The sequence below is a fragment of the Spodoptera frugiperda genome, chromosome 23, assembly GCF_023101765.2.
Source record: "Spodoptera frugiperda isolate SF20-4 chromosome 23, AGI-APGP_CSIRO_Sfru_2.0, whole genome shotgun sequence".
Taxonomy (NCBI): domain Eukaryota; kingdom Metazoa; phylum Arthropoda; class Insecta; order Lepidoptera; family Noctuidae; genus Spodoptera; species Spodoptera frugiperda.
This window is the reverse complement of record NC_064234.1, coordinates 14204194-14218645: the sequence shown is the minus strand read 5'-3', so window position 1 is coordinate 14218645 and position 14452 is coordinate 14204194. Positions and strand designations below refer to the sequence as shown.

The following is a 14452-nucleotide window of genomic DNA, read 5'->3' as shown; positions in this document are numbered from 1 at the left end:
ACATTGTTTGCTCACTCGCTGCCCTAATAACATCGATCAGATCCTCGTTCAGCAATCTTCCTCGCATTGTTACACCTTTTCTATTCTGTCAATATTGATTTACGCAGAACAAAAGCCGCGAAAGATTAATGATCATCGGTAACGAACAAAAATGAATTATCTGGTGAGCAATTACGGTTACAAAACATAAGCCAAGGTTACGAAAACTGAGGACCTACATACACAAATGTAACGTAAACTGTTCATGGGAACTAATAATAAATACGTAACAATGAGTTGCTCCGCTTTTGATGTGAGCAAACACGTCAGAACCGCGGCCAGTAGGTACTCGTAAAACTAATTCAGTGCTTGTAACTAGCAACAAACAAACGCGGCTGCATAACGACAGATCCCAATAAAAGAAATACAGCACACGAATCAACTCGCAGATTGATGTTCCACGCTCTGAAAATATTTGCTGGACCAAATAATGTCGCCAAATCATGCTTTCACTGTCGTAAAAAATGTCAGTGGCGCCTACTAAACATAGCACCGGGTCGCGACCGAAGACGTGATACCATTTCGCTAACAAAATGCACGTTAAAGTAGACCGAGCCTTGGCGCCCGTGTCCTGGCGGAAGGCCAACTGAGCAATTGAATGAGTGACGATTAGCAAACAAAAAATAACAGGGGTAGACGAACACGGACCGATCTATTTCGGGGAGGTCGAATCTTCTGAAGTACCTGAGTCAGAAGCAGTTCTGGCACTTGAAGATCGCGCTCATTGAGCTAGAGGAAATGCGTGTCTGTTTACGATAGTGCCGGTACTTGGGTGAAATATTTTAGGCTAGCGTTTGTAAGCGAGGTGGAGTGATAGAGTAAAGGAGGTCCTTTTAGTGTGTCAGACGTGACCGGGCTGGCAAAGGCTTCTTTGTAGCGGCACGTCCGCGGCGCGCTGTCTGACTGGACACTTATCGACGTCGGCTATCGATTGGACATCGGCGATCGAGCTCATTGTTTGACTCCGGACTACTTCAAGACGAATATAAACAAATGCGATTTCTATTGCCATTTCTAATCAAAAATATTTATTTAACTTCTCTACGATAATTTCTTAGTGACATGGCTAACCAAATTCCAGGACAATCATTTGCATAACGCGACTGTCATAAATATTTTGAAAATATTTTGGCACATAACCAAACATTACGTCAGCAATCATAAATTACCGTCATTCCATGTTTCAGCAAATAGCTCGTCAGTAGATAAGGGTACACTCCATAATTATGTCCTTGGCAAGGTACGCGATAACGACAATGATAATGAAATATAAAACTTGACAGATAAAGAATAATTTTTGCTGTGGAAAATTTCATCGTAATTTCGCAAGACTAATTTCTAAAAAAAATGTCTGCTGATATTTTTTAAATTTTATTAGAATGCTTGTAAAATATTTCTTACATTCGTTTAATTAATGTTAGGTAGTTGGTCGTTTGTGATAATAATACTGTTCAGCTGTTGTACGGTTTATGTGTGTGCGCACAGTGTGCTGAATGAGGACTGATGTAGATGACAAACAAAACAATTCATTGCCGTCCGCACATCTGGTAATTACTTTTTGCTTTTAAACAATAGACACGAGCAAGCTGGGGTCAATATGGACAAAATTATGTTCGGTCACATTTAATTTCAAACATGACTTCGTGATGACACTCATGTAACCAACACTGTAACACCAGCTGGTAAAGTACTAGCTATTATTAAAACGAACACAAGTATCACGCAAAAATTCCGATAAAGAAGTTCAATTGTAAACATTATTGGTCGGAGTTACTCAGTCGCGACAGCCGGAACGTTTTAGATAAGCTGGTATTGTCCCCGATAACGTTAATTATATGACTACGTTCGTGTAATACCTAAACATATTTGCAAATTGAAAATTTCCCTCACCTTAGCACCGGAGATGCTGGCGTTCATCCAACTTGCGGTGCTGACGCCTTGGCTGTCGCCGAAATTCGTATTCGGACACTTCAAAACATGCAACGAGTTTGTAAAACTCTTAGAAACGTCGATAACACCAAACGCACAGTACAGAACTTGGCACTAACTAAGCACGTCTGAACGAACACAAATTTCAACGTCGAGTTTCAAAAAACACCAGTAGGTAGAACCAAAAATGGTCTTTCACATCACGTCAAATATTTGCGTGGTCACAGGTGCACACTGTGTAAATACATGCAGCGCTCGGTGCCGGCGACACGTGCGCTTTCGATGGCGAACCGCGAATAACAGTGTAGACCGCGAGCGGCACGTAACGCCCCTCTACCACGACCGCTGTACGCACGGCGCACAGCGACACTGACGCAGGCCGGCAGCTCGGCTCGATTCCACGCCGCATCTCAACCCCTCGGGCCTACACCCCGCTCGCTTTGCCAATATTTTTTACCCCGGGCAAAAACCTCACATTGCATCGCGCATCAGACCACTGTGCAAGCTATGGCATTCGACCGCTTTTTCTGCAAACGACGTAATTATTCAGACCTTTTACGGAACCCAGAATTATTGTACACGAGTAAATAGTAAGTTGAAGATTCTCGTGAGAAATACCAAGCATAGATTATCTCGGAGACATTTTTTGTGGACGACGAGGTGATCCATAAAGTAATTCTGCATATTTCGCATTTACTGCAACTGTGCGAATATAGGTAGTTACTGTTTGTACGGCATGAACGCTGCGGATTCCTGGGATTGTTTGGCTTTCTCGAGAGCACGTTGTCAAGCTAACACTATAAACACCGAAATAGAACTGTCTTTTGAAGTACGAATGTGTGCCACATCCTGAAGCCGAGTTAATGTGAAGATAATGATGGGCATCGATAGTGCCGCTAGGCGCTAGGATCACGTAGAGCCAACGGTACCGTGTCTGTGCGACTGTATGCACCGGGGCTTATTTAAATAATCGTCGCATTGACGACTCAGGGCTCCGGGGACGATTTGTGGTGAGATAACGACGTCCACAGTGGTTATTATGTGTCGTTGTGGTGCTTAGAAGATAATACGTCTTCGCACAAATACTGGGTTTGTTGACAGATCTCGTGGCCTAATTATTTAATGAAAGCCATCATTCTGCGAGTGTTTATTGCTGCGGTCGGTCACATAACGACATCATTCCAGCTACATTTACTAACCCCAAACTTACACTACCACAAAAACTAGAACGTGCGGTTTCTGCAATGGCTGATCAGATCACGTTGCCAGTAAGGTATGAGCTATCACATATTTCATCAATATGACTTCCTCCTCCACTTGTACGTTTGCAATAATTAATACCATATACAAGATAAGAATGTTCAATTGGCTGAAACGATTGAAATTAGCGATAGCAATCCATGCAGATGGAAGAAAGCTGATACAATTATATAGGAATCTAGAAGACCCGGTCAGTGGATTGTCGTTATTAATCAAGTGTAATACGATAAAATAATGATGGTGCGTTGCTAATTGATGTAGTTCTGGTCTGAGAGCTATTTCACATGGTCGGTTGTCACGACATGACCAATGGAGGGAATCCGAGCGACGTGGAGTATTCCGTCTCGTTACAGTTTCCCGACTTTCTGTGTGATCTTGTTAAATTACAAGTAGTGCCGCGAGTATCAATCTGTCGCCCGCACCATAAGGGGCATATTGAAAGGAGCCAAAACCAACAAATAAAATGTCTGAATTTATTTCCAGTACAAACAACCCGTCCGTTTCGAAAGTAAAGAGTGTGAACGACACAATGTAATTATTTCTTAAAGACAGTTTTGCTTGTAACTTGGAGGCCTGCCTACCCATTAAGACTATTTATGTTTTCCTTGATTATCCAAGTTGCAGTTTATATCTGTCAGAACGGATTACAATGACAATACGTTTTCATTTAGAAAACAATACGGCGGAGGTAATGAGGTGGTTGGTAAAGTTGCAAGATTTACGCGGATTTTTGTCTCGATCTTGTGATATTTCCTTAACTTTCTCTTGGCCCATTGTAGTATCGGAGGTGTTGGCTGCGATTTATCGTCGACCATCGTCCGACAACGACACGACACGGGGATCGAACCCTGCGACTAACAAAGGCATAAACAAGTTTCTCTCCGCCCAAGCTTATGGACTGTTACTGTTATTTAATACGTGTTCGATTGCTGTAGCGCAAAAAATATGTGGGTTTTATCATTTGTATGGTAAGAAAGAGGCGGCAACCGATGCAGATTTTTTATCGTAATTGTTTTCTTACTACAAGCTCAGCTTTACTATAAAAATAAATATCCAGTAGCTTTAAAACTACAACGAAAGAGTAACAATTTAACTCACCGAAGTAATTTTCCAATTTTGGTTAATCTACTGTAATCGAAAATTATCACGAGATAAAATTCAAAGTCTAGAATTCAGCATTGTCAAAGATCTCAAACTCGTTACTAACTATAAGACAGGTGTATTAGTGTTCAAAAAAGAATATGAGGAGTCTTAGCGTTGTAAGCATGAGACAAATAGTCTAGACAGAAATAAGTTTTTTAATAAAACTGTTAGCATTCAAAAACAAGATCACCACTTCCAAACATGTAACCAACGTTCAGGCATTTATCTAACCCAATGGTGATATTGCATAGCCTTCGTGTGGAGATTTTACAATGAGAAAGTGACAGTGTAAATTTAAGTTATATTCCACAATAAACACAGCAGAGGTGGTTTACAATGACGTTAATAGGGCTCCAAGTGTGAAAGCAATATCGTCAGAAGCCCACGACGTCGCCATTTTATTTGTTCACTTTCGGACTCGAGTTTGTAACATTGACAGTGGTCAGGGCAATTTGTTGCAAGCTGATACAGTGAAAATTGTTGAGATAAAAAGATTGGCTGGTTTTATAGCGAGAGTGAATTCTGTATGCAAAGCAAAAAAAGTTACTTTTCTTTTTAAAGTCATGATTGGAAATAAAAGGGATGTTACGACACAATTTATCTATGAAGATGATGTGACGCTCATCTACGAATGAGGTGGACCTCGGAGAGATATGAGATAGAGAAAGAAAATGACATAATAAACATACGTCAGTATACGACTGAAACTCTACAAAATTTTGAGTTTTACTTAAATATCGTGCTATCTTTTATCATGAAACCATCGATTCCGAAACCGTCTTAAAGTTGATGAGTGAGTGAGAAGAGAGTGACGTGTGATCATTTAAATATTAACTACGAAACCATCTAAGTAAACAACTAAAGTAAAAACACTAACATAACTACAAAACACCATCAAAATGCTCTCACATCACCATAACATATAGAAGAAACAGCACCCAAACAGAAACCAAACCTATCAAATGCATTGATACAATCAATTAAGCCTGGTGCAGACTGCAGGTAGCCGGCAGTCAACACCGGAACATTTCCAGTTTGTTAATTGATATTTACATTGCTGGTTACGTTGTGGGAACCACGGAAGCTGTTTGTTACATCAGTGACCTTACAGATGATTATTCGACTGGATTCTTGTGTGTTATGATTAGTTGTTGGGTGATGTAAGTTGGTTGTAGCAAGTGCCTCATTTTATTGGACTATAGCAAAGCAAAAATTTTAGTTTTGAATATTGTGTTCATCTGTTCCCTCTTAGTTTTATTTGGAAGCATTAAATAATTTTTAGCCATCATTGAGCAAGCATGGTAATTAATGCTCAAACCTTCTAGTCAAACCTTGGTCAGCAGTGGCCACTTATAGGGTGATGATGAAAGAATGTATAAGTGCATCAACATAGCCAGTTTGGAAGTTGCACTGTTAACCTTGCGGTTTCATACGAATAAGTTCTCTTTTTGTTTTTTCAAATCATCTGAGTTTTTTAAGCTACCTGTCAGACTTGTGCGGGTTTTTTCTACTTCTGTCAGTCATTTGACTACTTCTAAAATGTTTGTTTCAAGTACTTATTTGTAATTTTTACCTGATAACTTAAGGGTTGCCTTTATCCTTTATTTTCGCTTGAGAGCTAGGTCTATTGTCTATTTTTATTCGAAGTTATTATGATTGCAGGTACTTTTCATTCATAATTTTTGTTGAGGCTTTAACCCCTTGTCTGTCGGTATATGCGCTCCCGGCATACTACGGGTTAATAGGTAAGGGCTTTCATAACTTTGATAGGGTTAGAGCCCAAACCAAAACTAACCCATTGATACTCTGATCAGATGGTCCACCTTATCACTAACTAGCTACTTCCGCGCGGTTTCACCCGCTTTGCTCGGCCCCTATTGGTCATAGCGTGATGTTTTAGCCTATAGCCTTCCTCGATAAATGCACTATCCAACAAAAAAGGAATTATTCAATTCGGACCAGTAGTTCCGGAGATTAGCGCGTTCAAACAAACAAACTCTTCAGCTTTATAATATTAGTATAGATGAACCGAGATTCGTCAAACAAATCTTAATATAGTATTGCATTGTTAAAGCAAATGAAATGAAACAGTACTGGAAGTGGCTTGGTATATAAAGTGCTCAATGCAACGTGATCTCCAATTAAACGGTGCCTATCTTTATATCGGGCGGCCGGTGTTAAATCTCTGCCGTGGTGCACGACCAAACCGACTCACGATTCAACCACGTTGATATTTTTTGCATTCAGGAAATATCAATGGGATTTAAGTGTTGGTTTTTAAATGTTATATGGTATAGGCGTTAATAAAGAATTCGATCCATATTAATGTTTAGTTTCTTTGATAATTACTTCTGATATGGATATGGATGATGTTTGAAGGTTAGCGTTGTGTATTGTGGATTTAAGTAACGATTTTCTTTTTATTGATAGTTTTAATGTCTATATTTTTTTAATAGTATAGTAAAATAGACAATTAAAACTTCAAATAGACTAGTAATTTTGCATATGAGATAATAATATTATAATTAAAAAAATCGACTGTACGTTTTACGCGACGGCTGGACAACCGCCTACCGCGCAATGTGTAGCGGGTTCGATTACCGCACGGAGCAACTCTTTGTGTGATACACAAATTATTGTTTTGGGTCTGGTGTGTCATGTGCATGTGAAATTGTATGTTAAGCAGGAGAAAATACTAGTGTGGGGCAAAGATTTAAAAAATACGAAGAATAGTTATCGAATGAACCTAAGACTTCCGTGGTATTTATCAATAAATTAATTTCCCAATTGAAATAACAATAAACCAGTTGATTATTTAATTTTATCCAATCCTTTACGCATGAATGGACAATGTTTTTCCATTTGCTAAGCTGTCAATAAACGTATCGCTTCTGCGTGCAACGGAACGTAAATAGTTACACATGACTTTTTTGTCTGTTGTTTTTCAATTACCGAACTTATCTAATATAAATATTATGTGTTTATGCTTTTTTTTTGTTTATAATAATTACTTCCAAGGAATGGTCTTGTTTTGGTGAATATAGAATATATGTATATGGTATATGTGTTCAGGTGTTTTCTCGAAAACTGCTGCAAATTTTCGTGTGAAAATTAATGTTTACTTACCTAGTAAGATTGAATTGTTCTTATTTTTAAATCGTTAACAATAATTAGCCTATTACTTCCAATACTGTAAGTATGTTTAAAGAATGGCAACCAGCTAACGTGTAGCAGGTTCGATTCCCGCGAAACAACTCTTTGTGTGATCCACGAACTGTTTGAACTTGTTTGTTTATTAATGCGCTCACGATTCAGGAGAAAACCCGATATGAGACAACGTAAAAAAAATAATCCTAGGTATCTAAAAAAAATTTAAAACCTAGACAACGTCAGGCCAAACGACTAGTCGCAACTTACAAGTAATTTAAAATTCTTGCAACGTATTTACCATAAGTGATTTCGTGCAAAAAAAGCATTGCTTACATTAAAGTATTTACGACAAGTGAAGAGAAGTTTAGACATGTCACTACTGATGCCCTTGGCTCCTGTTCCTGGCTTCATAAATATTCAAATGTCGTTTTAATCAGTCATAATGTCGACCTGAATCATTATCAAACGGTCACGTTTTGTTTTTAGGCAATTTTGAGTTGTTTCGTTATTGTTATAAGTTATATTTTGCTTTTTTTCGATACGTTATAAGATATGGCTAAAGTAATAGTATCTTTTAGCCACAGGAGTTCAGTTAAGTAATGTTCAATTTCAGATTTTAATTATCTAATCCAGCAAAAGCTCGTTTAAACTCTGTTTCTAAACCACTTTTTTTGAAGTGAAAAATCATCCATTGACTTCTCTAACTTTGGGCAAAGCGAAAGACTCTTACTGACTAAAAACCACCCCGTTCCTACTTCTGCTTTTTAAGCCGGAGCCCCGGTAACTCGCTAAGCAGTCCGAAGCTCTGATTTCTAAACCACTGAGCGACAACCCGACAACAATTCCTAGATTTTACTAAATCATAATAGATGTGTCTTGGATTGTGAACATACCTATCTAGTTACAAATACAGTTAGAAGGCAGAGAACTACAACTAAGATACGTATGACAGAAATAAGAAGTATATGTATCAACATAGACCACAAAAATACTGACCGCTAACCTTCGCACATAATTTAATTTAACCACCAACAACGGCAACACATACCTGCAACAAAAAAATAACAATAAATTAACACAAAACCAACAATTAGATTGCGCAACAAAAAGTATGGCAACGAAATTAAACAAGCTGCGTGTGTTGCCAGAGAGAAAACTCGTTACGTCACGCCTGTGGCATTTTCGATCAGATACGTAATGATTTTTATTGGCCGAATTATTGACGGACAAAACCAATGAACAACATCTTGTTTTCAAGTACACACGGTTACACATCAAACTACACAAAACCAGTATAAACTGACCGTCGAATGTGTGGAAAGATCATACAAAGTGAGACCATCGTAAACTGGTTATGTATAGCTACAGCATTTCATATTTGACACCATAGAATAAGAAAGCAGCCATTACTTTTAAAAAAATAATGTCTGAAGCGATACCTTCTAGATTTCGAAATGTATCATTCTGTTTTTGAATTTTTCAGAACTGTGACGGGGTCAATGACCTTCCATTTTATTGGCGGTTTGATCAAAAAAACATTTTTTTTTTATTAGATTTTAATGACAATGTTGCTAACTAAATGATGTTATTGATATATCGCAATAAGTTCGCCTTACATACTACATAATATAAAAAAAATAAAAACTATATTAAGAAATATCGCACTAGAACAAACGGATTCCACATCTTGCCAAATAATTATTGTATAACAAACTCACACTTAAATTAAAACCGACATTTTGTCAATAGTTTATAATTAAAAAGTTTGCTCGCTGACTCCGTAATTAATCACTTTATCTTGTCAATCGAACGGTGATTAATAATTTCCCCATTGGTGGTGATCAATTTTGTTACATCATTAATTACGCAAATATGCGATTTTGATTTCTAATTTTATTCCGTGATGATTGTTTGTTGCTTAAAATGTAGCAGATGAATGAATATTCATTGAGTAGCTTCGCTTATATACGAGTACTCCCACAGTATAAGCAGAAAAGTAAATATTGTAGATATTCTAAACTATAGTAATTTTTTTATGTGTTAGGTATAAGCCGGTAAACGACCATACAGCGATCCGTCTGATGGGTAGCAGCAATTGCTTACCATCAGGATCAATTATTCCCCAATGTTACTTATTCCGATTCCCCAATAACTCTTTAACTCCTCACCCCCAATAGGTTGGCAACGCACTTGCACCTCTGGTGTTTCGGTTGTCCATGGGCGGCGGCGATTGCTTACCAGTAGGTGATCCGTCTGTTCGTATACCGGCTTATACCATTTGAAAAACATATCTTTACGTTTGGCAGAGACCTTCCTTGATCATTGTTTGTGTATCTATATACTGAATTGCTTGTCGTAGTTTTAGGATATACCCAAGTCATAGATATCGTATGAAATTTTACTAGAACAGAACAGTTCGCGATCGGCATTCTATCGCTTCAGCTACAAAAACCAACCCGCTTCATTATGCATCTCCATGCAGAAAACTGAGACGACACGCAATTGACGACATAAATGTGCGTGACAAACTTACTAATACCACTAAACCAAAGGAATATCAACCTTATACCATTAGAAATAAGGATAGCTCAGTAGCAAATTGAAAAGTTAGAAGTCTTCAAGGAATTTTGGACTCTGTTTTGTGAGTGGTAAAGGTGGATTTAGAATGGGATTATATGAATAGTCTATTGTTTCAGTAAATGCGCATGTCACGCCTACGGGGTTTGCTTGTAAGCTCGCTAGTATGGCAACCCTACAAGTGACCGGGACATCGATTCCATTGTTACGACTTTTTGTATAAAACAAAATGTTACCGAGATGCGTTTGTGTAAAATGTAAATCGGTATTACCTAAGGAAAGTTAGGTTTTGATGGTCTTTTTAAGGCTATTGAGCATGTCTGGTTTGCCATTATTTGCTATTCGTTTGTCCCTGGTTGGGCGGCAAAAAATAGTCACTCCAAAAAATACAACCCATTCTCATTAAATTTTGTACATGATCTTATTATGGTTTGTTTCTCATAACCCCAAAGCCCAAAGGTAAATCTATGTTAGTTATTAATGAATACTTATTCCCAGTTGAAGTATTCCGAGGCCAACTTTCGCGTTAGCTTCTCAGAAATTATTTCAGTCCCCACGCTGCATCTAAATGTCACGTGCAAAAGAATGCGATCGGAATCCTAGAGCCAATACCGCTGCAATCCAAACCGAACTTTATTTAACAAACAGGAAAGTCGAGTTTTATTGAAACGTGTAATTTAAGGGCTTACGTTATCTTATTCGAGCAAAAACAGCAAGAATATATCGAATTAAATTTTCGCAACAATACCAAATGGGGTGGCATTGAATGAACAAATTGTGCGTACCGATACCTACTACAACAAGTTAAATTGAATTAAGTGTATTTTTTATTGGAACATACCATTTAAAGTGAGCAGACCTTAAACAATAACATTATAATAACTCAACTACTCCACCCGTTTAGTATGGGCAAAGAATTTTATTCACAATTATTGTCAATTTCTCAGAAATGTATGACGATATGAATGTAATTAATCAGGGGGGATACAATTGATTATTTTTTGTCGGACGCCAGTGGACATTTGTCGGAAATTTGTTTAAACGGTCAAGTAGAAGTTTATGTCCGACAAGTTTTATAGCCATGGATGATTGTAAATATTTAAATGCTAAGAGTTAGCACCAGGAAATCGATCTTTAATTTAACAATATTAAACCGTGCGAAGTGCTAAATATTAACCGCAATAGATTAAACACACCACTAGATTTTTTTACAATCAAAGCAAGATTTTGGCCATCCCCTCTTCGAATAGCCAAAAAATCTTATATTTTTTAGGCCATGCGAAATATGTATTGAAGAAGTCCTTTTATCCACATAGTTTTTACCGGACTGATTTATATTACTACTTTTATTTACGCTTTCGTATGTATGACACACGATGGCAGACTGAATGCTGGATGGTATTCTCTCCCTAACAGTCAGTAATTATTATGTAAATGTTCCCTGTTAGTCTGGACGATCGCGATGTGTTAAAATAAAGAAATAAATAATGAAACAATTCAAATACGTTAGGTAACAACCAAGCAAACCGAAGTGTCAAGTTCGAATTTAACGCATTCCAACACTTAAACCAAACAATGACTAATAAACACGGATTTGCACGCGAATCATTTAATTGGCGGATCGAGACAATTGGCTTTTATATTTAGTTGCGATCGGATCAACGCGTGCTCAGGCGCAGGGTCGCGTGATATGCCAGCCGGAGTGGGGCGGTATCGGTGGCTAGATCTCACACTGATACTTTAGTCTTCAAAATAGTCTTTAGCTCGTTTAACACTTCTTACAGATTGGCATTTTGGAGGTTATGTCAAAAATGCACATATTTGAAAGAAGAACTAATAAAAATATGGGGTTTGATGACAGTTAAGTTTTGACTGCTGACAGACAACTGTTGAAGGCATCCTTCGGTGATGTAATTCACCGGTTACCTATCTTTACATCGCAGCGGTTAATGTGTTAAGGATGATACATAAACGGATTAGACGAATAAGTATTATTTTAGAAAGTTAACTGTGGTTAGGGAGACCGTTGGTCAGTTAGAACACCTTGTATCAGATAATGATGATGAGCATAAGAAAACAACTACAAGCTACAAAAATAATGGCGCTAATAGCACCAGATTTACCACTACGAAAAATCCAGACTTGCTCACGGATCACCCATCTAAATCACGACCGCACCAAGCGTAGCTTAACCTCGATCTATTGAAGTGTCCGTGTGCGCGGTCGCGTGATATGTCAGACATGGTGACTTACTATCAGTAGTGCGATCTCCAAGTTATTCTTATTGTTTTTAATTAATTAAAGAACATAAAGGTCAGTACAAGAGGTGTTTGAACGTGAGCAGAATCTCAGACTAAAAATAATGGCTAGGGAACATTAATACTAAATAGGTAAGGCTATGTATGAAAAAAGAAAAAGAACCGCATAGGTCAATGTCAACAAATATGATGACTCATTGTTTTCTGAAAGGGAATGGAACCCAGTTCTGGTTTAGGACTGCGTCATTCAATAAATAAGGAATGGAAGCTTTCTGGAATCATCCAGAGTAAATCTTTTTCTAGAAAATTCAAAAAAAATATTATTTGAACTACAAACGAAAAGTTGTTCTAGGCCTTCTAGAAATTTTCTTGAAGGGTCTATTAAGTCAGAATATTTATCGAAACTACACTGTGTTCGGATGGACACGATCAGTATCCTCAGTACGACTTTGCTTTACTTTTAAAGACATCGAAAAGAACGCGCGTTAAGCGGTCTGATTGGTTGGTTTATTCGAGCCGGCCAATCATAGCGCCTAGCGGGTACACAAACTCGTACTAAAGGTACTGAATCAGATGTCAATTAATTTCTCAACATCCAATCAAATTAGAACCTTAAATCTGAAGATATGGTTCCCTATCTATCAAACAATGAACCACTTGAAGGACAGGTTCAAACTGTTTTATTGTATCTCGTTCTATGTGGGATGATATTGATAAATTGCGTGGGACGTAAATTATGCGTTCCAGATTTCCTGTCAACGCTACATGGAATGAAAAGGACACTATAAATGGGGGTGATAGTCCTTTGGATAACTGTATTCTCATTGTGCGGTTGGTTCCTTTGTGAGAAAACTTTGTTAGACAGATAAAGAAGAACGATTTGAACTTAGTCCAGTAGTCTTAGTTGATAGTTCGTACGATAATTTGCTTGCTTCGTGCATCTACCACGTTTGTCTCTGCATCACCCAAAGGTTTTGCTGGTAGAAAATGACTACGGCAATAAGCCCGCCTTGTGTAGACATGTATGTACATGAAGAGTAAATTATGCGTTCCAAAACGCTACATGGAATAAATAACTATAAATGGGGGTGATAGTCCTTTGGATAACTGTATTCTCATTGTGTGCTGGGTTCCTTTGTGAAATAAATAATTTTGACTGATAGGTCCCACATAATCTACTTACTCCTTGCACCTACTACGTTTGTGTGTGCATCATCGTTCATTGGCTCGACAACAGTCTGTTTAAAATGAATCGTATTGGACACACTGAGCCACAAAGACAAACATTAAACACGCAATTATTGGTCAACACGCCATTTAAAACATAAAAAAATAACAAAACACAGTCAAAACGTGCGAAACCAGGCACTACCACTAATTGCCACAACAATGTACCGTATCGTACACACGGTACGGGTGCGAATCAAGCTATACAAAACCAATATAAACTGACCCTCGAATGTTTAGAAAGGTCATACAAAGCGAGACCATGATAAACTGGCTGGGTGCTTTGTATAGCTCAATGTGACTACAATATAAATCATTAAGCGAGTTTTCGACAATTTCCCTTAATTGGTCTCGTTTCCCAATCGGTCGATAGTGATCTCGCGATGTGTGGCCAGCGAGCGAATCAACGGGGTGATCGCAGTGACACTACACTGACCACTACACGAGGAGTAATTAGCCCGAAAGACCACACAACGGGTGCCATTAAGCCAAATCTGAGGCGCCTGGCAAACTTTCATCTTCTTACGTCTGGGTCGCATGAATCACGATCGACGTCGTGTTCACACGCTGCGACCGTGCGACTGAATTGATACACAGATTTTGCGATACGACACGCTTTAAATACGTATTTACATGCGTTTAACGAGGTGTTTTTGCGAAGAAAATAACGCACGCGATTCTGTTTGTGAGTGAGTGATGTAAATTAATTGAACTGGTGCATGTTAGTGGCACATCAAGTCAGTGATGATTATGTGCATAATTATTAATAGATAACGTTTAATAATTAATATGTGAGACTACATGATACAGTTGAAAGATTATACTAATTTATGAAAGAAATAATATTATGAACAGTATGGTCTGTCACA

General features: G+C 38.0%; 1 protein-coding gene across 25 annotated transcripts in view; it reads right to left on the bottom strand.

Moving 5' to 3' along the window:
- The window catches only part of LOC118266783 (rho GTPase-activating protein 23), a 358039-nt gene that overhangs the window by 168851 nt on the left and 174736 nt on the right, over positions 1 to 14452 (bottom strand). For 2 of the 25 annotated variants that reach the window (XM_050703141.1, XM_050703142.1), the window contains exon 1: positions 1930 to 2344. The exons of the other annotated variants lie outside the window; for them this stretch is intronic. In XM_050703141.1, the coding sequence (XP_050559098.1) occupies positions 1930 to 1956 (27 nt within the window). In that variant the 5' untranslated portion in view covers positions 1957 to 2344. Of the gene's footprint in view, positions 1 to 1929; positions 2345 to 14452 lie in introns of those variants that run through there. 25 annotated transcript variants of the gene reach the window in all.